Raw genomic sequence first — 26,912 nt, 5'->3', positions numbered from 1 at the left:
TTTCTAGCTAAAAAGCTGCTCCAACGATGGAGGAAGTCAGAGAGAGAGAGAGAGAGAGAGAGAGAGAGAGAGAGAGAGAGAGAGAGAGCGAGCTGCATGCCTTGTCTTTTTCTTACCTGAACAGGTAAGGTCACGCCCACCTCTAGTCACATGCAAATGAAGTATGTCCCAGCCAGGAGGTAACAGGAAGTTTTCGACTAGCTGGACCAAAAATTGCCCCGCATGTCCACTCTAGGGAAACAAGGAATGTTGTACTTGACTGCTACTTATGTATCACATCCCACAATAACAAGATCCCAGTGTGTTCCAGGCACTCACCCAAGGTCTGTGTTCCTTTGGAGAATTGAGACACAGTGGAGACTGTCACAGCTTTAAGAAATAGGGTTTATTCACCTGTTTACACCTTCAGTATACAGTGGTACCTCGGGTTACATACGCTTCAGGTTACAGACTCCGCTAACTCAGAAATAGTACCTCGGGTTAAGAACTTTGCTTCAAGATGAGAACAGAAATTGTGCTCCGGCGGCGCGATGGCAGCAGGAGGCCCCATTAACTAAAGTGGTGCTTCAGGTTAAGAACAGTTTCAGGTTAAGAACGGACCTCCGGAATGAATTAAATTCTTAACCCAAGGTACCACTGTACATAGAGTTGGAAGGAACCATGAAAGTCATCTAGTCCAACCCCTTGCAAAGCAAGAATCTTTCGCCCAAAGTGGGACTCACATCTACGGCCATGAGGTTAAGAGTCTGAAGCTCTACCCACTGAGAAAGATAGCTGTGTCTTCACCTGGAGGACCACAGGTTGCCCACTTCTGTCCTAAAACAATGTCCATTCATCTTAGCCTACACTGCCTCTTTGCAGAAAGATATGGGGCAGAGACTACATCAGGTATAAATCAAGACTAGGGATGCAAGGATCTGTCAGTTTCAATTCTCTTAATTTCCAATTTCCCCAATCTTAACTTCATCCTCCACATTTCTGCAGCAATTCACCATTTAGAAAAAGAAAACCTCATGAGAATTCTTCAGCATTTTGATACAAATTTATCCTACTATACACATCTTTGTATGCAGTTTTAATGAATGGGCACATTTTCAAAAGAAATTTCTCTTAATGTGAATAATTCTTGCATGTTACTTTCTCTAGTACAGTGGTACCTTGGTTCTCAAACTTAATCTGTTCCAGAAGTCCGTTCCAAAACCAAAGCGTTCCAAACCAAGGTACAGTGGTGCCCCGCAAGACGAATGCCTCGCAAGACGAAAAACTCGCTAGACGAAAGAGTTTTCTGTTTTTGAGGTGCTTCGCAAGATGAATTTCCCTATGGGCTTGCTTCGCAAGACGAAAACGTCTTGCAAGTTCTTACAAGTTTTTCCCCTTTTTCCCCCTTTTTCTAAGCCGCTAAACTGCTAATAACCGCTAAGCCGCTAATAGCGCTAATCTGCTAAGCCGTCAATGGGCTTGCTTCGCAAGACGAAAAAACGCAAGACGAAGAGACTCGCGGAACGAATTAATTTCATCTTGCGAGGCACCACTGTATGTTTTCTCATAGAAAGTAATGCAAAATGGATTAATCCGTTCCAGACTTTTAAAAGCAACCCCTAAAACAGCAATTTAACATGAATTTTACTAACTAACAAGACCATTGATCCATAAAATGAAAGCAATGTACTGTACTATAAAATAAATAAGACAGTATTGTAGATGATAAAAATTAAAATTAATTTTTTTTCTTACCTGCACTGATGATAGTCATTGTTTGGACGGGGGGCTTTTATCCATTTCTGCAGTAACACAATCAATCAACCAGTAGCTGAACTGGGTTCCACACAGTCACAAAAACATATTAACTGAAGAAACCTCAAAAAGAAAAATGCAAAATAAATAGCAAAAACAAGAGTGCCAAACTTAATCCATTCTGGAAGTCTGTTTGACTTCTGAAATGTTTGAAAACCAAGGTGCAGCTTCTGATTGGTGCAGTAAACAATATCTGACAGTCACATCAGACGTTCAGCTTCTGAAAAATGTTTGAAAACTGGAACACTTACTTCCGGGTTTTCAGCATTTGGGAACCAAGGCATTTAAGAACCAAGGTACCACTGTATATTATTTTCTATGCACATTTACCCCTAATAAGTGCATTTTTTTAAACACTGCTTGGCTGAATAATGGCATCACAAAATTTGGTTAAGGGTTAATTTTGAAGGCATCATGTTTTGTTTCTCATATTGCTTCAGAAAGTACAATTTATCCCGCCCCTCCAACTCTTTCCCCCTTTTCTTCCTAATGTAACACTAATGTCTCACAAGAAATGAAACTGATCTGTAGAAAATGCATCTGGGAAAAGCGACGTTGCACATACTTTTGTAAACTAAGAAATCTTTAATAACCTGCCAAGGAAAATAAAGAATTTATTTATGTATGCTACAACAGCGGCAAGAGTCTTATTAGCACAAGGATGGAAAAATGAGGAAACCCGAACAAAAGAACAGTGGCAAGAGAAATTGAGGAACTATGCAGAACTGGCGAAACCCACATACAAATTGTGAGATAAGGACAACTGTGACTTTAAAGAAGAATGGGAACTTTTTACAAATTATTTAAAAAGACAACAAAATGAACTGGACTCCTTGGCAGGTTTTGAAGAAACATACACAGATTTATTGAGGGTTAATATAATAGATAGATAATAAAAGGATATGTACAATTTTACAATATGCAGAGTATAACATGTGTTGAGAAATCAGAGAGAGAAGCTGAGGGAGGTCTTGGGGGGAGGGTTCTTTGGGAAGAGGGGAGGAAAAAAGGGGGAAAATAATTAAGATTATTTGTTTTGATGATTTGTTATGTTGAAATTGTTAATATTTTTTTAAAAAAGAAATCTTTAATAAAAATAAATTTTAAAAAAGAGAAAAAGGAAGTGCAACTTATACGGTGGTACCTCAGGTTACATACGCTTCAGGTTACATACACTTCAGGTTACAGACTCCGCTAACCCAGAAATAGTACCTCGGGTTAAGAACTTTGCTTCAGGATGAGAACAGAAATCATGCTCTGGCAGCGCAGCAGCAGCAGGAGGCCCCATTAGCTAAAGTGGTGCTTCAGGTTAAGAACAGTTTCAGGTTAAGAACGGACCTCCGGAACGAATTAAGTACTTAACCCGAGGTACCACTGTATTAATTTGGTTGTAAATGAGAATTTAATTGGATTACTCCCTCATGACATGAGCTACACCTGTCAGAAAAGGGGTAGGGTGAAGTTAAAGGGGGACTGTGTCTTTTACGTGATCCATTAATTTGTCTGTCCAGCTCCAGAAGGTGGGCAGGTTTTGGCATTTTCTAAGAACCCCCCAGACCAGCAAGAAACCACTGCACTAACATTACTATTTCCACTTTGCAAAGGGTATCCAAGGATTTCAGATGTAACTTAGGGTATGGAAATTCTCACTTTCCATGTCCCACCTCTTCCAAGCTAAGTGGGTTGGTCACTGTGGCCAGTCTTGGACTTCAACACTGTCTCCAGAATTTTGGGAAAAGAATCACACCCAACAGGAAGACTTCTGCAAAGTATTAAGAGGCCCACAGATTTTGACATAGAAGAGCTTTCCACAAAGAACAAACATTGTCTCAAAAGCAATCTTTCCCCCCTTTGATTTGGCTGCACGTGTCAGCATAATCATTGCAGGATCTTGCCATCGTGATTGCATGGGCCGACGTCTTCTCTTTCCCTCCTTTGTTATTATTTACACCAGACGAACTTCCGTCTCACAGATCCACTTGGCTACGGCACTGCAGGCTTCTGAATTAACTCTGTTCCCCTTCAGCATCCCGCAGCTGTTTGCTTCAGCAAGACCTGTGACTTGCAATCTGCAGAATAGAGGAGAAAATCAAGCAAAGAGCATTTGTCACAGGAAGGCCAAAGCTGCTTTTTCACCTTGACAGTGATGGCATCTCTCCCTGCCCCCTTTATGCTCCTAAGCTGAGTTTCCAAATGTGCACTGTCCATTTTTAGCTATCATGAACAATGCTTCTGGAATTGAGCATCAGTTCCATTCTCTTTAATTATTATTATTTTTACTTATTGCCTTTCCTTCAAGGAGCTCAAGGTGGTGTATATTAGGGAGGTTCATAAATTTATTTATTTTTAAAAATGCCTGCTCCAAAGGTCTTATCTTACTACACTAGGGATTATATAAGCTATATCTGAAGTTTCATGCATATCAGTTAATATCCTGCTCCACTGAATTGAAATTTCAACCTTCACGACATAGGAAAACGGCCAAGTAAACAGCTATTTTCGTGGAGGAGGGTCAAGATATTAACCGATATGCATGAAGTTTCAGATATAGCTATATAATCCTTAGTGTAGTAAGATAAGACCTTTTTTTAAAAAAAGTTTTTTATGAACCGCCCTAGCCTTTGATGTCTGCATATTTAAAGATAAGTCAGCACAACCAAGTGTCATGAAGCAGATAATGATCTCAAAGGGTAGATAACTGTACAGTAAAATGAAAGAAAACTGTAGAGGAGGTGCAGAATAACACTGCGAGTAGAAGAACCAACACACATTTCCAGCCAAAACCAGTATGAAACTGTAGGATGGAAATACTCACAGTGTGTCATTTAGTGGGGAGCCATCGACCCAAGACCATTCATGAGCAGGAGGTATGGTGGTCACTCCAATCCACAGAAGTTGCCCTCCATCAGTTTTATGACGTATGAAATCCTGTCAAGGATGCGAGAAGGACGTTGTAGGGTTGAGACATGTCCTCGTTCTCCCAGACACACCCTATTTTTCAGGATTAAAATTTCTGCCTAGGCAAATTTTTAAAATTTGCCCAAATGTCCAGGTGTTTTGTTTGTTTGTTTACAGTAACCCAAGATTTATTTATTTTTTTAAAAAAAAAATTAAAAGCCCCCAAGTGTCGCACTCCCATCCCTCGCCATTTTTCATGAATGGAACAGGAGCATTCCACAGCATGCACACGCCCTCTTCTCCAGGACCAATGAGGATCAGCGGCCTTGTGGTCACATGGGTGTTTGTAGTTACAGTCAGTGGCGGAGCTTCATGTTCTGGTGCCGGGGGGGGGGCAGAGAAGAGCAGGCGGGGGCAGGGCTGGCACGCGTCTCAGAGGCAGGGCACACATCCTGGGGTCATGGCGAACTGCCCACAGGGTCATGGCATGTGTCCTGGGAGCATGGCTCCCAGTGCAGGCGGGGGGCAGCCACGATGGCACCCCACCGGGGTCGTACTGCCGGGGTCAGTGTGCTCCCCCCGCACTCCTCTTCCTCTGCCAAGTGGTTACAGTGCCCATGGCTCTACTCTGGCAGGCCCTTTAAAGTTAAGAACATTACTACCAGCACTATAGGGACGTGGGTGGCACTGTGGTCTAAACCACAGAGCCTAGAGCTTGCTGATCAGAAGGTCGGCAGTTCAAATTCCATTACTCAGTCCCTGCTCCTGCCAACCTAGCAGTTCAAAAGCATGTCAAAGTGCAAGTAGATAAATAAGTACCACCCTGGCGGGAAGGTAAACGGTGTTTCCGTACACTGCTCTGGTTCGCCAGAAGCGGCTTAGTCATGCTGGCCACATGACCCGGAAGCTGTACGCCGGCTCCCTCAGCCAATAAAGCGAGATGAGCACCGCAACCCCAGAGTCGGCCACGACTGGACCTAATGGTCAGGGGTCCCTTTACCTTTACATTTACCAGCAATATATCACAACTTCTAGAGCCTACATATACTAGGGGTGTTCAAAATGAGAGTCATCACAGCGATCCGTATTTAGGCAAAGGTGTCCTCCTTTTTTGCTCTTCTGAATATAGCAACCCTAGAAATATGCATTCATAGATTGACCTTTAAGGCTGCTGGTTCTGAGATTAGATAGACCTCACATTTAAGCTCTGCTTCTGAATGAATGGCGCAACACGCACCCCCAACTCTGTCCGGCTGTTTGGAATGACCTCTCGTAGGAAGATAGGGGCCACCATTGTGACTCTGCGAACCACACGCTGCATTACCCCTTACCAGCTACGACCCTCATTCCAAAATTGCCCCTCCCCAGGTGCAATTAGGCTTGGGAGGAAAAAGCCTCTTTGCAGCAACAACTGAAGGCTTTTTAAAAGCCTGGTTGCTTGTGTGAACTTCTTGGAGATTGTACCTTGGAAGGGGGAAAGCTCTCGCCTCTGCAATATTCTTGGAAAAGCAGAGCAGAGCAGTCATGTGTCTTCTTGATAAGAAGAGGAAACTTTCTGGAAATGATGCAATAATCACTGAAGTGGCATCATGCTTTAATCAGACTTTATTTTTGAGCACAGAAACCAACTTCTCTCCCTATGAATAACCCTCTGACAAAAGAAGAATTCTCCGCAGCCAAGATTCTCTTAAAATGAAGCAACACAAATATCTTTCAAAGGAGTTTCCCAGCTGTGACTTTTGCCAACTTCCTGACACTGCAGGTTTTTATGTCAACATTTTCCATTCTAACTCAGTTGCAGAGACTCTTAATAATCCACAAGAGTTTGGCAAATTTGGGGGGGGGGGTGCATTTGAAAAAGGAAGGAGAGGTAACCACTTTTTAATTTTTTTACATTACTCTAATTCTAGGAAAACCTGAAAACCTTCGGAAAGGGGGCTATTTCTCTCTCAGAAAAGATGTATTGTGAGCCTACCAGTCAGAAAGCGTTCAAGCATTTTTGTAAGCGTGTAAGTCTATTACGCAGTAAACATTTTACAAAGCTGTGAACTGGATCCCATTGACTTCAACAAGAAAGTTGTACATATTATTCTCAGCACCACTCTGAAAGGCTTGACTGTGGCTGTCTTGCAATGTGCACTTACTCTTTCTCAAACTTTTTTTTTTTTTTTGTATTGGTATGGTGATACTAGATTAAAAGATGATTATTTGGGGGAAACAAAAGCTCCACACTAGTTTTCAAATTCTTAGTTATAGCGTAAGCTATTTTGCTTGTTTTAGACCTTTCAGCATTCCCTTGCTCGCTGTATCCTTATCATCATTTTTTCCTCATGCAGCATAAAAATATCCAGTCGTTTAATTCCTGGTGTTCATACTAAATTGTCTGATAGCTTGACCTTTTCATAACCCAATATATAAGGTAACACATGCTCTGAAGAAAAGGCCTCTGCCTTTCCATTACCCTGGCCTGGCCTTCACATCCTCTCAACCAGTAAGTAGAGTCCAGGGACTGGCTGGCGCTATGTGTCTCCCCCACCCCACCCCAGCCAAAAAATGTCCCACTAGAAATGCAGCTGGCTACAGGGCCAACACATTCCATTCCATATGACGTCAGGGACTAAAATTACCTCAGTTTACAGAGTCTTGAAATGACCCTTTGGAAATCCCTCCTATTATACCTTAGAGCAGGCTTCCTCAAACTACAGATGTTTTGAGACTACAATTCCCATCATCCCTGGCCACTGGTCCTGCTAGCTAGGGATCATGGGAGTTGTAGGCCAAAAACACCTGGAGGGCCGAGTTTGAGGAAGCCTGCCTTAGAGAGGCGTCATCTCTACGTTCTTCAGGGCATCTGAGGGATACTTTCTACCTTCAACAAATCTTCTAAGTGGAGATATTTTTCTCACTCGGCATCTATATTGAGTTTAAAACTCTTTTTATACATGTAATTGGTCTTTTATAAGTTTTAATTGTGTGGCGAAATCATGTTGAAGCGCTTCACAGGAAGCGACTGAAATCAAATAAATAAAAGAGCAGAAAACCCAGCTTGACTGTGATAAAAAGAAAAATAAAGAGGTGTCAGAGGTGTATGATGATGACTGGGCTGTGGACGGTAGCACAAAATGGCTGCCATCCAAGCCACAGCAAAAAAATGAGGCGAGTGTATGCCATACCAGTAACTACGGCCACAACAAACAAAGCACTGACTACACGCACCAACAAAAGAAAGAGTCAGGACTTACCAATTCCACCTGTTTTTGTATCACAGCAAGTTGAGAGTCTTTTGCTGCACAGTCATTCTGGCTCTTGTTCCAGGTTCCCTTCTCTCTGGAAATCCAGTAGCACTTGTCTCCATGGCGCTGCCAGTTTTCCGGGCAGAGCTTGCAATCTGAATTCTCTGGAAGAAGAAGAAAACCATGAGGCCAGGTGTGCTGTTAGAGGGCATCCCAGTGAGCCCAAGTTCAGAGTCTTTTGCACCGGGCTCCGAACCTCCACCCCCTCTTTCAAAAGCAGTTTTCTATATTGCTATTTACTGTGCTTACAAGATGGCTATCTCTCTGAAAGCATACCTAAAATCTGCATCTTTACATATGTTAGCACCTGCAGATTTTATGCAAAATTGTACAATGGGCTTGTGTCCTGAGGGTTTTTTTTACACAGCTAGCATAGCCAACCCGATGCCCGCCAGATGTTGAAAACTACAACTTCCATTATCCATGACCATTGGCCATGTGAGCTGATGGGTGCTGTGCTCCAAAACATCTGGAAGGCACCATGTTGGTGACCCCTGATTTAGCACCACCTGCCCCCAGGCAGAAGCTCATATTGGTTTACTTGAACCAGTTCTTTTGTTAATCACATGTTTTGCAACCTTTTCATTGGAATCAATGGGATCTGCAAGCATTTGACTTTAGCTGGATCATCATTGTGCCGGCATTCCTGTTTATCAACCAAAGGCTACTGAAAGTTCAGGTGTTACCTGCTACGTGATTGCCGTGTGGCTTGCACAGAAACTGCCGCAAAGTCTGACACTGCTCTGGGGTGGTCCTGGTCTGCTGTGTTCCATTGCTGGGTCCTGAGCAGGTTTGTGCCTTCGCCAGAGCTTGTTTCATCTGAAAAACTTTAAAAGGCATGACTATTTAGGCGATCAGCAAGTTGAGGGTAATAGTATGCTTAAGATTTATTTGAAAAGAAAATGTGTTGTTGGAAATACAGAAAAGTTGCTGCCACACTAGTCCTTTTCTCTGGAATTACGATGGGTTGAAGAAGAGTTTGGATTTGATATCCTGCCTTTCACTCCCCTTCAGGAGTCTCAAAGCGGCTAGCATTCTCCTTTCCCTTCCTCCCCCACAACAAACACTCTGTGAGGTGAGTGGGGCTGAGAGACTTCAGAGAAGTGGGACTGGCCCAAGGTCACCCAGCAGCTGCATGTGGAGAAGCGGGGGTTGCTCTCTTTTATGCAAAAATATGGGCTGGCTTGTTCCATTTGAGTGTTTTCTCTTTTGTCCTCCAATGTTTCCTAGACCAGATTTCTGGCGTCGTGCATGTTGCAGTTCCAGTCTCTCCAGTATGGACAGGCAGACCCAGTATTCCTTTTTGGGTGCTCCTTCAATGAGCACTGTGGGGAGGGTGGCTGCCATTGTAATTGCCCATCGTTCCTGTGGGATGTAATCCACTGGGAGCAGTCAAGTATAACATTCCTTGTTTTGCTAGAGTGGACATGTAAGGGAATGTTTGGTCCAGTCAGTTGAAACTTCCTGTTCCTCCTGGCCTTCCTTCCTTGCATGTGACTACTAGGTGGGTGTGACCTTTCCAGACCTGGTAAAAGGACAAGTCACACTGCTACCTTCCTCTTTTAGACCTTCCTGTTTGTCCTGCCTGCTTCCTGCATCACCTGGACTGTACTGCTGGCTGCCACAGCTGTTCCCCAGGTTATCTCTGTCGGAATTCAAGCCTATATCAGGAGTTACTGGCAACACTCCCAGGCACCCGGCTGTTGACCTCCCTGGCTGCATTCCCCAGCAAGATCCAGGCAGAGGTCGCGATAGGCAATCCTTCTGAGCATGAGAAGAACACACACCTTCTTTCTTGCCCCCCGGCAGGGGAAAGAGATAGACAGAAACGTATTTACATGCCTTTATTTCTGTCTTTGCAGCATTACAAAAAACATGACTGCTCTCTTCAAGCTCTAGCAGTCGAGTGACAAACACTTCCTGTACTTCCTGGACAGGAGCAAAAGGAAGAGCTCATATTACACTCTGAGCTAATTCCGGTGCTTCGCACTGTGAATTGACTGTCCCTCTGTTTCCCATGGACAGTCCCAACATCATGTGATGTTTTCAAGCTAGCAGCTCGCAGCTGCATTGCTTCTATATCATAACAATCTCCCATATGGGGGTAAACTTGTTTGTACATGTTTGTAACTTTAAGCCTTAAGCCTGCCTTCAGGGATCACACTGTGCTCTGCCTGATCATAAGTAAAACAATTTTTTGTTACTTATGAGTAACACTGTGGTGTCTTTATTCTTTTAGGAGGGATTTAAAAGGGACCTTACCAGGAATATTAGAACATATCTCAGTATGGACAAGCCAGATGAATTGCTTATTGTCTTAAGAAATTCAGACGAGTTTGCAACCAGCTTTCTATTGTGTAAGAAGGGGAATGCACTCTGCTAAGTGAATGGGAGAAAAGCAATGACAAACCTAGACAGCATCCTAAAAAGCAGAGACATCACCTTGCCAACAAAGGTCGTATAGTTAGAGCTATGGTTTTCCCAGTAGTGATGTATGGAAGTGGGAGCTGGACCATAAAGAAGGCTGATCACCAAAGAATTGATGCTTTTGAATTCTGGTGCTGGAGGAGACTCCAGCTTCTGACACCTCCTCTTCCTAGTCTCCTCCCTCTTCTCCCTCCAACCACTCATCATCATTGTCCCACTACCAATCCCTGGGCTCTGAGCCTTTTCCTCTTGCTGCTTACCCAGCTGGCTCCTCCCACCATTCCTCTGCGTCCAACCAGTCTATGCCATCCATGCTTTCTGGGCACAAGCTGAGAGGTTTTCCTTTGGCACCACCACTTTCCCCGGGAAAACCCACTGTGTGCCACTGAATCATAACGAACGGCAATAGCAATTTTCTGCGCTAAGTAGCGTGTATTCCGTGGAAAGCAAGGGGCAAAAGAAAAACCTATTGAACCCGTGCCTAGAATGTTGGCAGCACTCCAGGGCTTGCAGTATCAAAGCAACCCGTCACTAAGAACTGCAGCCGTTACTCACTGATGGTGTGACTTGCTGCACATTACCAATCACATTCACTCACACACATACCACACATAGGTATTTCCCCGCCTTTTCACCTGTGAAAAACCAAATCCTCTAGTGTCAAGAGAAAAATACCACAAAATATCTGCAAAGGCATTGCATCTGCAAGGCAAGCTTGGCTCAGGACTCCACACTGAGCCCCAGGTCTCCAACAAAGGAAAACAGGGAAAGTGTCAATACCAAACGTAGCAATTCACTGATAAATGTATCTGTGTATTGGCTCAATGGGAAAACTTTAGAAATTCATAAGAAATCACATGTATCCATCTTCTCAGTTCAAATGGCATTTAGGACCCAGGGAGAGGTTAGTGAGCCCACCATCATCCCCAAGATGTACAGGTTGTAGTTCTGATCGGTGATATCCTGCCCCAAGAGTGTCAGACAAATAACCAACTCAATCACAATGCCTACCCACCCCATAGTGCGATGAAGCCCAGAGAAGACAAAGGGGTGTATGTGACTTGACTCAGGGACCAGGGAACTGTAAATGCTTTCCTTTGCACTGTAACGGAGTAAGTGTGAAAGACTATATTTGAGTGACAGGGGCATGTCTGGATCTCAGGTTCTACCTGAGACCACACCTTTTTCTGTGACGTATCTATGATGTCTTGATGATGCATCCTAAGATGTATTATAGGAAACTTTAAGAAGATCAAACCTCTCCATTCTGAAGGAAATCAGCCCTGAGTGCTCACTGGAAGGACAGATCCTGAAGCTGAGGCTCCAATACTTTGGCCACCTCATGAGAAGAGAAGACTCCCTGGAAAAGACCCGGATGCTGGGAAAGATTGAGGGCACAAGGAGAAGGGGAGGACAGAGGACGAGATGGTTGGACAGTGTTCTCGAAGCTACAAACATCAGTCTGACCAAACTGTGGGAGGCAGTGGAAGACAGGAGTGCCTGGCGTGCTCTGGTCCATGGGGTCATGAAGAGTCGGACACAACTAAACGACTAAACAACAAAACAAACCCTTGTTTGGGACCTCTGGCCGCTTCATCTTTGTGGTAGTGGGAAGTCTTGTTGCAACAATAAAGATCAGGCCTACAGGCCGCTGTTTTGCTTCTATCTCCTGGCTGAAGTCTCTTGCTTGTGACCCCCGACCTGAACCTATGGGAGTCAAGGTTAAGTGATTGTGGGGTGCTCCAAGGACTCCCTGCTACAATATGTTTTCCATTTAAAAAAAAAATGCAATGAATTTAAGCTTTTATGTATGAAGACTTGGTTACTGGTTGCCTGGTAGTTCCATAGCTTGCAGAACAGAAGATTCATAGGAGGACGGAGATGAAACCCGTTGAAGTATCATATCTGAACAAATGTGAAAAGATAGTGAAGGTTTGCTTTGAGAGGCTGAGCTATTTTGCTTAAGAACAAGAGGCTATTTCCCATAATTTATATTTGGGTGCCTAATTGAAACCTCTTTGACTGTGTTTCACACTGTGCTTTGGTTTCATAACCAAGCACACCCGGCACTTCTACAAGAGATATTTCCCTGCACATTCTTGTGGTTTGACTATATTAGGACCTATGAGGTGACAATGATGGTGATGATCGTGCTATCTAACACATTATCTTTCCCCTTCCTGCTCAGATTAGTTTTGACATTTAAAAAAACAAACCAAGGAGCATGTTTATCATATAAAAAGAAATGCAAGGCTTTTTTTCTGAGGCCCTTAAGAACAATTCCCCCAATTTCATCATGAGTGAAATTTGCTGCTTGCTTTCTGAACCAGTTGTTTCCACAACTGCATAAGTTGCAGATGCCACAGCAGAATGCCCAGTCACAATTTGGGGGGCATTTTTTAAAAAAGCAATTTTACTCGTAAGTCGCACGGGGCACCATTTTCACTTTAGCGCCGCCTGCAGTGCCAGCCAGGTGACTCATGCTGTGGCGCACAGGGCAGCAGTTTTATTCTCGAGTCCCATTCACCACACATCTCAAATTGGTCACAATTAGACCAGACCAAGCTGCAAAATTTCTGTGCAGTGACAGAAATATGGGGCGGGGGAGAATGCAACCCCCTTTATTCAAATTGGTAAGGTTACAGTTCAATCCTATATATGTCTACTCAGAAGTGTGTCCCATGGAGTTTAATGGGGGCTTACTTCCAGGTAAGAAGGTAACTCCACTTACCTTGGAGTAAGCCTCAATGGATTTAATAGGACTCCTGAGTAGACATGGTTAGTCCTGCACTGTTTGTTCTCAACTCTCCTGATGTTGGATCAGGAAGCTATGTCCAGATGGAGGCATTGTCTTGCAAACAGAGTCATGTGCAGATTTGACACATGAAGGGTCCTCTCTCTCTCTCTCTCTCTCTCTCTCTCTCTCTCTCTCTCTCTCTCTCTCTTTTCACTCACCACATGATTGATTGGTTGGTTGCCATCCACCCCACTTGTCGGAGGTTGGTAGGGCTGCCATATCGTGAGAGCAGATTTTGGCAAATTTCCTTTTGTGTCCAGATTTTCACTTTTTGGAATATGGCGGCCCCAGAGATGGACAGAAAATGGCCCTCCCCATAGCCAGTGTGGTGTAGTGGTTAAGAGTGGTAGTCTCGTAATCTGGGGAACCGGGTTTGCGTCTCCGCTCCTCCAGATGCAGCTGCTGGGTGACCTTGGCCCAGTCCCACTTCTCTGAAGTCTCTCAGCCCCACTCACCTCACAGAGTGTTTGTTGTGGGGGAGGAAGGGAAAGGAGATTGTGAGCCGCTTTGAGACTCCTTAGGGTAGTGATAAAGCAGGATATCAAATCCAAACTCTTCTTCTTCTCCTCTCTGTGTTAAGGTAATGTAATGTAATGTAATGTAATGGACCCCTGGGCAGTTAAGTCCAGTCAAAGGTGAGCATAGGTTGTGGCGCTCATCTTGCTTCAGGCCGAGGGAGCCGGCGTTTGTCTGCAGACAGCTTTCCGGGTCATGTGGCCAGCAGGACTAAACCGTTTCTGGCATAACAGAACACCGTGATGGAAACCAGAGCACATGGAAATCCCATTTAACTTCCCATCTCAGCAGTACCTATTTACCGTATCTACTTGCACTGGCATGTTTTCAAACTGCTAGGTTGGCAGGAGCTGGGACAGAGCAACGGGTGCTCACCCCATCGAGGGGATTCAAACTGCCGACCTTCCATTCGGAGGTGTTAAAAAAGAGTACAGTTGGCACTTTTTGACTCTTGCCGTTTTCTGTTGCCAAAAAGTGGCAAGTTCAAAGTGCTGGCTTTTTGATGCAAATGACAAATAGGGAGCAGACACTGTTCCTTTTAGCTACAGCTTTGGAGATTAAAGTTGCAACTTGAACTTTCCCCTCCCTGGCAATAGTTCCAAACTACAAGAAAGAAGATTCCACCTAAACATTAGGAAGAACTTCCTGACAGTAAGAGCTGTTTGACAGTGGAATTTGCTGCCAAGGAGTGTGGTGGAGTCTCCTTCTTTGGAGGTCTTTAAGCAGAGGCTTGACAACCATATGTCAGGAGTGCTCTGATGGTGTTTCCTGCTTGGCAGGGGGTTGGACTCGATGGCCCTTGTGGTCTCTTCCAACTCTATGATTCTATGATTCTGGCATGGTATATGTCAAGTCCGAGAAAGGTTTGTGTGGTTTGTCCAGAGTGGCTCTGGTGTTTCCCTACCCCTGCTCTGAATGGATATACAGTGGTACCTCGGGTTACAGATGCTTCAGGTTACAGACACTTCGGGTTACAGACTCCGCTAACCCAGAAATAGCACCTCGGGTAAAGAACTTTGCTTCAGGATGAGAACAGAAATCGCGCAGCGGCAGCGGGAGGCCCCATTAGCTAAAGTGGTACCTCAGGTTAAGAACAGTTTCAGCTTAAGAACGGACCTCCAGAACGAATTAAGTTCTTAACCCAAGGTACCACTGTAGAGCCTCACTGTGGCAGTAAAGGACAATTTGTGGTGCTCCATTAAGTACAGTTTGTGGGCACGTGGGTAATTTTAGGCCTTAAGGTACTTACCCCAAAAGCCGAACCCTATCACGGCTCCCACTAGAATGAGGATTGCAACACATCCAGACCCAGTGATGAAGCGATGCCGTCGAGCTTGTCTGAGCAGGTCATCTACAAGAGCCAGCGACAGGAGAACAAGCTTAGTATGAGGGCATCTGAACAAAGGCCTATCCATCCCGCTTCCCACAGTGCCCGATACCAGCTGTATTGCGTCCTTCACTGGTGCCTAGGGTGTGAGTGCACACGCAATATGTAGGACCAGGGGCTGGGCATTGAGGGTAAACAAAACCTGCTGCACAAGGCCAACCCTCGCTGACATGTGGGCACAGAGGGTTCATGGGGCTGCACTGTACCACCTACCATATTTTTCGCTCTATAGGACGCAAGAGACCACAAAACGCACCTAGTTTTTGGAGGAAGAAAACAAGAAAAAAAATATCCTGAATCTCAGAAGCCAGAACAGCAAGAGGGATCTCTGCGCAGTGAAAGCAGCAATCCCTCTTGCTGTTCTGGCTTCTGGGATAGCTGCGCAGGCTGCATTCACTCCATAACACACACACACATTTCCCCTTACTTTTTAGGAGGGAAAAAGTGAGTCTTATAGAGCAAAAAATACGGTACCTGCCTGCCCACACACACAGGGGGAAGTCTGACTGGCTGATTTGGCTCTTAGTAGGTGCATCGCTCCAACTCTGGCCAGGCAGCTATTCAGCGAGGGGGACGAGCGCATGGGGGCAAGGCGAGGCTAGGCTCTGGGGCCCAGAGACCCCAAGGAGCAGAAAGGGGGGGATCCCTGTGTGGGAGTGCCTCGCTTGTGCTCCCTCAAAATTATGAAGAAGAGGAGGAGGAGGAAGAGAGGAGGAGGAGCAGTTTGGATATCCCGCTTTATCACTACCCTAAGGAGTCTCAAAGCGGCTAACATTCTCCTTTCCCTTCCTCCCCCACAACAAACACTCTGTGAGGTGAGTGGGGCTGAGAGACTTCAGAGAAGTGGGACTAGCACTAGCCCAAGGTCACCCAGCAGCTGCATGTGGAGGAGCGGGGAAGCGAACCCGGTTCCCCAGATTACGAGTCCACCGCTCTTAACCACTACACCACGCTGGCTCATGAGCCCTTTCTAACTGAAAAACTGAAAATGTGTAATCTTTCTGCACTGAGGAATTGCTCCAGCCCCACCCCTTGATCATTTCAGTTTCCCCTTTCTAGATCTACATTATCGTATTTGAGGTTTTTAGGTAGAGGTTGGATGGCCATCTGCTATGGATAGTTTAGTTGAGATTTCACATTGCAGGGGGTTGGGCTAGATGACCCTCGGGGTCCCTCCCAACTCTACAATTCCATGATTCTAACCAGGGCTTGGGCCCTCTGAGCTGCCCCCTAACAATGCCCTGAATGAATGATAGTCCCACATTCTGATCCATTTCTAAACCTACATCAGAAACTGCCAAAAATGACCTCTAGATAGGGCTCCAGATATCCTGGAATGGCATCGATAATAAAGGTCAACAACTTTGCCCACATTTTCACTTTTGGAAAAGCCCTAGTGCCCTGTGGAATGCCCTCCCATCAGATGTCAAGGAAATAAGCAGCTATCCTATTTTAAAAAGACATCTGACGGCAGCCCTGTTTAGGGAACTTTTGAATATTTAATGCTGTATTGTTTTTAACACTCGATTGGGAGCCACCCAGAGTGGCTGGGGAAACTCAGCCAGATGGGTGGGGTATAAATAATAAATAATAGATGGCAGAAATGACTGGCAGAATCCGAGACCTGGGAGAAGAGTCGGTGGAAGAGGATTGGAAGAAGTTCAAAGACTACTTGCAGAAACACTGCAAAATTTATGAATGTTAGAATCATAGAATCATAGAATCATAGAGTTGGAAGAGACCACAAGGGCCATCGAGTCCAACCCCCTGCCAAGCAGGAAACGCCATCAGAGTACTCCTGACATATGGTTGTCAAGCCTCTGCTTAAAGACCTCCAAAGAAGGAGACTCCACCACACTCCTTGGCAGCAAATTCCACTGTTGAACAGCTCTCACTGTCAGGAAGTTCCTCCTAATGTTTAGGTGGAATCTTTTTTCTTGTAGTTTGGAACCATTGCTCCGTGTCCGCTTCTCTGGAGCAGCAGAAAACAACCTTTCTCCCTCCTCTATGTGACATCCTTTTATATATTTGAACATGGCTATCATATCACCCCTTAACCTCCTCTTCTCCAGGCTAAACATACCCAGCTCCTTTAGCCGTTCCTCATAAGGCATCGTTTCCAGGCCTTTGACCATTTTGGTTGCCCTCCTCTGGACACGTTCCACTTTGTCAGTGTCCTTCTTGAACTGTGGTGCCCAGAACTGGACACAGTACTCCAGGTGAGGTCTGACCAGAGCAGAATACAGTGGCACTATTACTTCCCTTGATCTAGATGCAATACTCCTATTGATGCAGCCCAGAATTGCATTGGCTTTTTTAGCTGCCACGTCACACTGTTGGCTCATGTCAAGTTTGTGGTCAACCAAGACTCCTAGATCCTTTTCACATGTACTGCTCTCAAGCCAGGTGTCACCCATCTTGTATTTGTGCCTCTCATTTTTTTTTTGCCCAAGTGCAATACTTTACATTTCTCCCTGTTAAAATTCATCTTGTTTGTTTTGGCCCAGTTCTCTAATCTGTCAAGGTCGTTTTGAAGTGTGATCCTGTCCTCTGGGGTGTTAGCCACCCCTCCCAGTTTGGTGTCATCTGCAAATTTGATCAGGATGCCCTTGAGTCCATCATCCAAGTCGTTGATAAAGATGTTGAATAAGACCGGACCCAAGACAGAACCCTGTGGCACCCCACTAGTCACTCTTCTCCAGGATGAAGAGGAACCATTGATGAGCACCCTTTGGGTTCGGTCAGTCAGCCAGTTACAAATCCACTGAGTGGTAGCATAGTCAAAACCGCATTTTACCAGCTTCTTTACAAGAATATCATGGGGCACCTTGTCAAATGCCTTGCTGAAATCAAGGTAGACTACATCCACTGCGTTCCCTTCATCTACCAGGCTTGTAATTCTGTCAAAAAACGAGATCAGGTTAGTCTGACATGACTTATTTTTCAGAAATCCATGCTGACTATTGGTGATCACAGCATTCCTTTCTAGGTGCTCACAGACTGTTTGCTTAATGATCTGCTCCAGAATCTTCCCTGGTATTGATGTCAGACTGACTGGGCGGTAATTATTTGGGTCCTCTCTTTTCCCCTTTTTGAAAATAGGGACAACATTTGCCCTCCTCCAGTCTGCCGGGACTTCGCCTGTTCTCCAGGAATTCTCAAAGATGAGTGCCAGTGGTTCTGAGATCACATCTGCCAGTTCTTTTAATACTCTTGGATGCAGTTCATCTGGCCCTGGAGACTTGAATACATCTAAACTAGCCAAGTATTCTTGTACTATCTCCTTAGTTATTCTGGGCTGTGTTTCCTCTGCTGAATCATTTGCTCCAAATTCTTCAGGTCGGGCATTGTTTTCTTTATCGGAGAAGATTGAGGCAAAGAAGGCATTGAGGAGTTCAGCCCTTTCTGTATCCCCTGTTTGCATTTCACCATCTTCTCCTCTGAGTGACCCCACTGTTTCTTTGTTCTTCCTTTTGCTACGAACATACCCATAAAAGCCTTTTTTGTTGCTTTTAACCTCTCTAGCAAGCCTGAGTTCATTCTGTGCTTTAGCTTTTCTGACTTTGTGTCTACACGTGCTGGCTATTTGTTTGAATTCCTCTTTGGTGGTTTCCCCCCTTTTCCATTTTTTGTACACATCCTTTTTTAATCTTAACTCAGTTAAAAGTTCTTTAGATAGCCACCCTGGCTTCTTTAGGCACCTCCCATGTTTCCGTCTCATTGGTATTGCCTGAAGTTGTGCTTTTACTATCTCCCTCTTAACAAACTCCCAGCCATCATGAACTCCCTTTCCTTTTAGTATTACTGTCCATGGGATCTCACCCAGCACTTCCCTAAGTTTTATGAAGTCGGCTTTCTTAAAGTCAAGAAATTGAGTCCTAGTATGCTTGGCTGCTCCTTTCCGCTGTATAGTAAACTTCAGAAGAGCATGATCACTCGCGCCTAATGATCCTTCCACTTCTACCCAACTAACCAGGTCATCAACATTGGTTAGGACCAGATCTAAAATGGCTGTTCCTCTTGTTGCTTCTCCCACTTTCTGGACAATGAAGTTGTCTGCAAGGCCAGTGAGGAATCTGTTTGACCTTATGCTCTTGGCTGAGTTTGACATCCAACAAATATCCGGGTAATTGAAGTCCCCCATTACTACTATCTCCTTTCCTTTTGCATGCTTGGCCATCTGTTCCAGGAAGGCATCATCTATGTCCTCCGTTTGGCTTGGGGATCTATAGTAAACTCCCACAATGAGGTCCCTGTTATTCTTCTCTCCCTTAATTTTGACCCAAATGCCCTCACTTTGGCTTTGAGGTTCTAAATCTTGGATCTCTTCACAGGTATACACATCCCTGACATATAACGCCACTCCTCCTCCTTTCTTGTCTGGTCTGTTTCTCTGAAATAGATTGTATCCCTCCATTATTACATTCCAGTCGTGGGACTTATCCCACCAGGTTTCAGTGATGCCTATTATGTCATATTTAGTTTGCTGTACCAAGAGCTCAAGCTCATCTTGTTTATTACCCATGCTTTGTGCATTAGTGTACAGACATTGAAGTCCATTAATCATTCCCCCATGTCTCTTATTTAAGGATTTTTTCCTCCCATCACTAGGTCTGCGTGCTGTTTGCTCCATTCAGTCTATGACATTTGGACTCCTACCTTCAGGAGCACTGTCTCCCTCCCCCACATTAGTCAGTTTAAAGCCCTCCTGATGAGGTTTCTGAGATTTTTGGCAAAAACATTCCGCCCAACCGTTGTGAGGTGCAGCCCATCGCTTGCCAGAAGTCCATCTTCAAGAAACTGCTGTCCGTGATCTAAGACAGTGTTTCCCAACCGGTGTTCCGCGGCACACTAGTGTGCCGCCGGACGTTGCCTAGTGTGCCGTGGGAGGGAGGCGGGCGAGTCGGGCTAATCCTCCGGCCCCGCTCCCCCGGGGAACGTGCCCCGTCATCCGCTTCTGCCTTGCTCCCTGTGACAGGAATTCCCCAAACTGCATCAGCATCTGCCGCTTGCCCAGCAGCCCCGGCGCTGCCTTGCGCCCGGCGCCCCCGCCATCCTCGGCGCAGGGAGCGAGGGGCGCGCAGGCAGGCGCTGCCCGGCGAAGCGACGGCTCCTTCCGAGCGGCTGGCAGTGTCTGGGCATGACTGGCCTCCCGCCTGGTCCCGCGGCGGCTGCAGACGCGGCCGAAGCAGCGCAGGGAAGGAGACGCCCGGCCGCCCAGCCCCGCCCCGCACGCTCCCACTCTCTCTCGGCGGCCAGGGAGCGGGGCCAAAGTGGGCCCCCACCTGAGTGGCGGCTGCGTGAGCCAATAGGCGAGCTGGGGCAGAGGGGGAGGCGGGGCTCCGGAGAACAAAGGAGGGAGGGGGCACCCGGGAGAAGGGGGCGGGGCGGGAGGAGCGGGGAGCGCGGCGCTGCGCCCGGGACGCCCCAGTTCCGCCGGGCTTGAAGCCGGCGGCCTACCTCTGCTGGCCGTGGAAGGCAGCCGGGTCTGGGTCGCGCCCCGAGAGTGGCGGGGTCCGCGCACAGCCTGCCCTCCAGGCTGGGAAGTGGCTCCTAGGCTCCGCCTGAAGCCACGCAGAGCCCGCAAGGCGCCCTCGGCGCAACTTGGCCGGGGCAAAAGGCGAAGCTCTGGAGGGAAAGGCGGCCGGATTCCCCTCCTCGGCGGGTCCGGTGGTCTCCCACCTCCTCTGAGGAAGGGTCTCTTCTTCAGCTTTTCTGATCCTTCGTGGCCCCGTTGGGAGAAGCCGAAATAAATAATGGCCGTGCCATTAAAGTTCTCTCTTTTATAAAAGGGATCCTAATAGAATCGTAGAGTTGGAAGGGATCCCCAGGGCTATCCAGTACTGTACAACCCCTGCAGTGCAGGAATCTCAGCCATAGCATCCATGGCAGACAGACATCCCACCTCTGCTTAAAAACCTCCAAGAAGGGAAAAACCTCCCGAGGGAGACCATTCCCCTGTTGAACAGCCCTTACCAGCAGAAAGTTCTTTCCCATGTTTAGTCAAAATCTTTATTGTAACGTGAATCCACTGGTTCGAGTCCTACCTTCTCTACCTTCTATGCTGTTACTATTTTATTTTATTTTTTTTACATAAAGTAAAAAGTGACCTTTCCCCATCTGGCATGGTGGTGTGCCTCGAGATTTTTTTCATGAAACAAGTGTGCCTTTGCCCAAAAAAGGTTGGGAAACACTGATCTAAGAATCCAAACCGTTCCTGTTTACACCATTTGCGAAGCCAGCTGTTCACTTCCACTATTTTTCTCTCTCTCCCTGGGCCACGTCATTCAACTGGGAGGACAGATGAGATGACAATTTGTGCATTTAATTGCTTCAATTTCCTGCCCAGAGCCTCATAGTCTCATTTGATCTTCTGGAGGCTATTGCTTGCAGTGTCATTGGTTCCCACATGAACCAAGAGGAAGGGGTATTTGTCAGTGGGTTTTATGATTCCTTGCAGTCGTTCAGTTACATCTTGGATCTTAGCCCCGGGGAGACAGCACACTTCCCGAGACATCTAGTCAGGCCCACAGATCACTGCTTCTGTTCCCCTCAGTAGGGAATCCCCTATCACCACTACACGCCTCCTCTTAGGTTTGGTCGGGGTTCTGCCGTGAGCTGTCCGTTCCAAGGTCGCCTGCACGTTCCCTGAGGACTGACTTTGCTTCTCGTCTTCATATACCTGATCGACTGTAATGAGGGAGAGATCCTCAAATGGAGTCTGCTCTTCGTCTTCCATGCTAGGGGAGAGGACCTCAAAGCGATTGTGTATTTCTAAACAATCAGAGCGAACCCTGGGCTTCCTACTTCTTTGAGTCACGTTTCTCCATATATCTGGCTCCTGTGTTGGTGAACTAGCCTCTTTCTCAGGGGAGTCCCCTGTCTCCTCCTTGGTGGAGATGGTGTGCTCTGTTGCTTCCAAGAAGAGCTCCAGCTCTCTAATTCTTTGGAGGGTAGCTACACATTCCTCCAGTTGTTAAAATGATGTTGGATATAAAAATAATATGGCATTAGTGACAAAGTTAGAAAGAGTATGCAAAAATGAATTTAAAAAGGGTGAAAGACTAGAGTTATATTATGTCAAATTTAAATAATATGGTATAAGTGATTAAGTTATAAGGAACAGGCAAGAACGAATCAAAAAGAGAAGAAAGATCGGAGACATAATAGGTTGAATCATATAATTAACAATGAGATTTGAAAGAGGGCAAGGATTTGCTGAATTTGATTGGGCAAATGGGAACACAAAAAAGGGAGGTGTGAGGAAGTCAAGAAACAGGGTTAAATAAGTATAAAGTTAAAAATTGGATTTTTTTTCTTTTTTATGTTTTTTATTATCTTTTTTGATGATTTTTTGTGTATTTTTTCTGCATTTTTGGCTATGTTTGTTTTCTTTTTCTGTGTTGTATGTATGTATGTGTCTTTTTGTAAAACCTTAATAAATATTTTATAAAAAATAAATAAAAAGAAAATAAATAAATAATAAATTGTTGTTGTTGTTGTTGTTAATCTAGTCACACCATAGATTTATGTAAGACAGGGATGTGGAATTCATGCCACTCCAAGTTGTCATTTTACTCCTGCTCACATCATCCCCAGCCAGTGTGGCTGAAGGCCATTACTGCCCCCCTGGAATCATGGTTCAGCGACAGTGCTGCCAAGAAGGAACCACATAGTCTTAAAGTATGGCTTTCATGGCAGAATACATCTGAAAGAAAACTAGGGTTGTGAATCCTGGGAACTGTGTTTTGTCAAGGAGGTAAACTAAAGTGCCCATGATTCTTTGGGGGAAGTAATATGCTATCACATGGAACAGACCCTCGGCTCCCAGAAACATTATTGCCCTGGTTATAAGGTGCTAAAACTACTGATCGAGAGACAGAGATATTTCCTGGGGAATCAGTGGATATAGGAATTGTTGCTGGTGTGATTAAATGGGATTGTAAGCAAAGATGAGTTGAAAGATGACTTGGCCAACACAGGACTGATCTTCACCACTTCCTGTGAACTTACATAGGAACAGGCAATTAAAAACAGCAATATCTTACCACCCCAGACAGATTTATTGTCAGATAAGCTTCCTGCAAGTGGCCAGCCAGCCCAATACATTTTCTTGAGTAAACAAGCCAAACCCTGTGTTGCAAAATATAAGTCAGAAACATCAAAAGCAACACTGTGCTTTTGATATTGCTGACCCAAAACATTTTCTTGCCTGAAGAAGATGACTCTGCTCTGATATTCCACATACTGGTCAAAAGAAATGGCAGTTGACTCTCACTTCAACTTGGGCATTAGGGCAATCTCCTCCACACATGGAGATGGCAGGCAGCAAAAAGTAGAAATAATTTTTAAAAACAGTGAAACTATCAAAAAACAGAGAGCTTCTTTTTATACAGTGACTCATAAGGAGATCAAAACACAGACTGAAAGGTGAGAGTACAGAGTGACTCAGATGTTTGTGTGCACATGAATCTTAGAGGCTGTAGACAATCCTAGCACATTCAAATGTCATAATAAAAAAAAGATAAATGTGTGGTAAAAATAGGGTTGTGGGAGAATGCATCTCTTGAGAAAAGATGGTTCCCAAATTAGACAGATACAGGGAAAAAACGTCCTCTTTCATGCTTCAGCCAGCCATGCTTTGATCACAGAGGAGACACAGAAAAGACACTCCTTAGCAGATCTCAGGGAACAAGCAGTCTGGCAGGGCAAGAGACTGGGGGTGTAAGGAGGCATGAGTTTCCATTCCATCCTGTGTTGTTGCAATCAGCGTTGTGCAATCATTTTGCTACTGTTCAGATTCCACTAAAACCTACATCATTCATCTCACTATTAGCTGTGGCTAAAACTAAAACACGATTAATTGCACACCCGGAAAAAAGAAAGGACTGTAAGAAACTTTTCCTTGTCTTTATATTTTCCTGGGCAACCGGCCGGAAGCCACTGACAGCACCCTGACACCTTATTATTGTTTTTTGAACATACAGAAAATAATACATCCATAATTGCTAGCCTACTCATGTGGACATGCGCCTACACCTGTTAAAACAGATAACTGAAATGAGAGAACTGATGCGGGTTCCACAGGAAATAGCAAAACCCTCACAGTCTAGTCAGTTTTGTCAGGGGGCAAATTATTTTCCAATTCTCATATGTGTCAATCCGTCATGTCGCATGCGTGTATCACAACTCAACCACAGAGTCTTCTAAAAGGAAATAGAGAGGTGTTGGCAATTGAGTATTGTTAATACAATGGTATCTCGGGTTAAGTACTTAATTCGTTCCGGAGGTCTGTTCTTAACCTGAAACTGTTCTTAACCTGAAGCACCACTTTAGCTAATGGGGCCTCCTGCTGCCACCGCGCCGGCGGAGCACGATTTCTGTTCTTATCCTGAAGCAAAGTTCTTAACCCAAGGTACTATTTCTGGTTTAGTGGAGTCTGTAACCTGAAGCGTATGTAACCTGAAGCGTATGTAACCCAAGGTATCACTGTATATATGTCTAATAAATAAATAAATAATAAAACATATATTTTTTTCTATCTAAATTTGTATTCCATCTTCACTCCAAGAAGCTCAAGTTGACAAACATACTGTAAAAAGTTAGGGGTTGAACTAAACAGGGTTTTTTTGTGTAATTTTTTTTTCCCAGTTTCCTCCAAGCCTGTGATTTTATAGCTGTAAAATGAGATTACTGCAGAGGCAGGGACTGCCAAACTCGACTTTATGGCAGATTGAGGGTCTCTCCTGACTAAAACTGCATCTCCCCATGCCGCAGTGGACTTTGGGTTCTCCAATTTTAGCGGTGCCCTGTGAGGCGCCAAAATTCAGCGCGCCCCTACCTCACCTTCCATTCTACATAATAGTTGCTGAGCCCGCTGCGGCCCCCCCCCCCCGAAGCTCCCCACCCAATGTGGCCAAACTGATCACGTTCCCCTAAATCTGCCTCTGCCCCATGTATTTCTACCCAAAATACATTGCTCCTATCCACACCACATTCCTTTACCACTTTAGCAGTCATGGAGAATCCTGGGAATGGTTGTTTGTTAAGGGTGCAGAGGTTTGTAACTCTGTAGGGTCAGCACTCTTACCAAACTACCTTTCCCAAGGCTCTTCATGACGGTCAAGGGGTGTAAGAGTGCTTTAAATGTATGGTGTGACTATTGTTTAACTTAGCCGAGAGGTATGAATGCTGCCCTAGTGTGTCTTTCTCTTCCTCTCCCCCAGTCCTTGGTTACTGATGGTGACAGCTCACCGTCTGTGAAATGCAAGGAGCGATAAGGCCACATCACAGGTATATGAAGCTGCACATTATGCACCAAGAGACCAAAAAAGGGCAAATCTTTTGTAACACGTACAGTGGTACCTCGGGTGACATATGCTTCAGGTTACATACGCTTCAGGTTACAGACTCTGCTAACCCAGATATAGTGCTTCAGATTAAGAACTGTGCTTCAGGTTGAGAACGGAAATTGTGCTCCAGCAGCGCAGCAGCAGCAGGAGGCCCCATTAGCTAAAGTGGTGCTTCAGGTTAAGAACAGTTTCAGGTTAAGTACGGACCTCCAGAACGAATTAAGTACTTGACCTGAGGTACCACTGTATTCTCATCTTACCATCTTTCCAGTGCCAGGTAAAAATTCACTTCTCCCAGAGGTTTGATGGATTACGGCTGCGTGCCCACCATGTAGTTAAAGCACATTTACAGCACATGCCTTCCCCCAAGGAATCCTGCAAACTGTAGTTTGTTAAAGGCGCTGGGAATTGTAGCTCTGTGTACAGTCCCCAGTATTCTTTGGGGGTAAGTCATGTGCTTCCATCTCTAGAAGAAGACTTGCCACTTGGAAGAAGGATGTAAAAAACAGAAGGCACTCAATATTTAAGACACATTTGAACACATGGCAGAAAAGTGGGGAAGGGCATACCTTAGTCACGTTAATGCAGAAACCAAGTAGTGAAGACTGGTCACTTGAACACTCCCTACAATGTCTGTGACTTGCGAGATCCCCACAGTTGCTTTCCTTAACAACTTAGAAAACTCCCCATTTGTATAGGTAAGCCGTTATTTACCTTCCATCGGGAATTTGGGCCTGTGTCTTCCTTGATTCTCCCTCGGTCGAAAGTTAAAGTAGCAGGGCGCATTATCCACCTGGCAATGTACCCGAGCTGGATGTGATCCCTTGTTCATGATCGCATGAGGCAGAGCAGCCCTCTGATTGTCAGGCTCAACTCTGAGGGGGAAGCAGCTCTTGACAGCTTGTCAGAGGCAGCAGAGAGAAGGTTGCACAGGAAATGGTGCCTCATCAAACTTGACCAACCTTCAACACCTCTGCTAATATGTCTTTTGATTACTCAATGCTGCCTATAGTCTTTAATAACAACAACAAAAAGACAGAAAAGGGAAAGAAACCAGTTTCCGTTGCAAAGTTAGGGGGCCCAGTTTCAGAAGAAGATAAATCTTGCTCATCCTTTGCACCACCCATCCCTTGGTTGTCTCTCTCCCTATTGTATTGCCTTTGGAGCAAGGACCTTGGGCAGTGCTGTGTACATCAAGGGTGGGGGACCGGTTGCCCTCTACATGTTGTTGTGCTCCTAATTCTCATCAGCCCTATCCAGAGTGAGCAATGGTCAGGGAAGATGGGAGTTGTAGTTCAGCAATGTCTGGAGGATGTTGTGCCTGGTGGTACATGAATAATTAGTCAAGGCCTCCTAGGCTGCAGTCCTCATCTCACATACCTAGAAGTAATTGAGCTCATTGAATACAATAGGAGTTATTTCTGAGTACAATGTTTAGGATTTGCACC

At 45.3% G+C, this 26,912-nt stretch overlaps 2 protein-coding genes across 2 annotated transcripts in view; one reads left to right on the top strand and one right to left on the bottom strand.

Annotated features, from left to right (window-relative positions):
* LOC309337204 (C-type lectin domain family 2 member D-like) overlaps positions 1 to 26,912 on the top strand; it is a 115,073-nt gene that overhangs the window by 48,645 nt on the left and 39,516 nt on the right. The window lies entirely within an intron of this gene.
* Positions 81 to 26,514, bottom strand: LOC309337196 (killer cell lectin-like receptor subfamily B member 1B allele B). Its single transcript, XM_081853933.1, has 7 exons — positions 26,179 to 26,514; positions 14,975 to 15,076; positions 8,672 to 8,812; positions 7,935 to 8,089; positions 4,610 to 4,722; positions 1,530 to 3,863; positions 81 to 451 (listed from the first exon to the last, which is right to left on the bottom strand). The coding sequence occupies exons 1-6, from the start codon at positions 26,294 to 26,296 to the stop codon at positions 3,740 to 3,742; spliced, it is 753 nt and encodes a 250-aa protein (XP_081710059.1). The 5' UTR covers positions 26,297 to 26,514; the 3' UTR covers positions 81 to 451; positions 1,530 to 3,739.

The sequence above is a fragment of the Podarcis erhardii genome, assembly GCF_964252035.2.
Source record: "Podarcis erhardii genome assembly, chromosome: 2".
In the NCBI taxonomy this organism is placed as follows: Eukaryota; Metazoa; Chordata; class Lepidosauria; order Squamata; family Lacertidae; genus Podarcis; species Podarcis erhardii.
This window is presented reverse-complemented; position numbering and strand designations above follow the sequence as displayed.

Bases quoted from the DNA above. Each gene is read 5' to 3' on its own strand.
- LOC309337196 (XM_081853933.1), bottom strand. From the start codon at position 26,296: ATGAACAAGGGATCACATCCAGCTCGGGTACATTGCCAGGTGGATAAT. The intron at 8,813-14,974 runs GTAAGTACCTTA...TGCCTTTTAAAG, and splicing joins GATAGGGTTCGGCTTTTGGG to TTTTTCAGATGAAACAAGCT. The intron at 4,723-7,934 runs GTAAGTCCTGAC...CATCCTTGACAG, and splicing joins TACAAAAACAGGTGGAATTG to GATTTCATACGTCATAAAAC.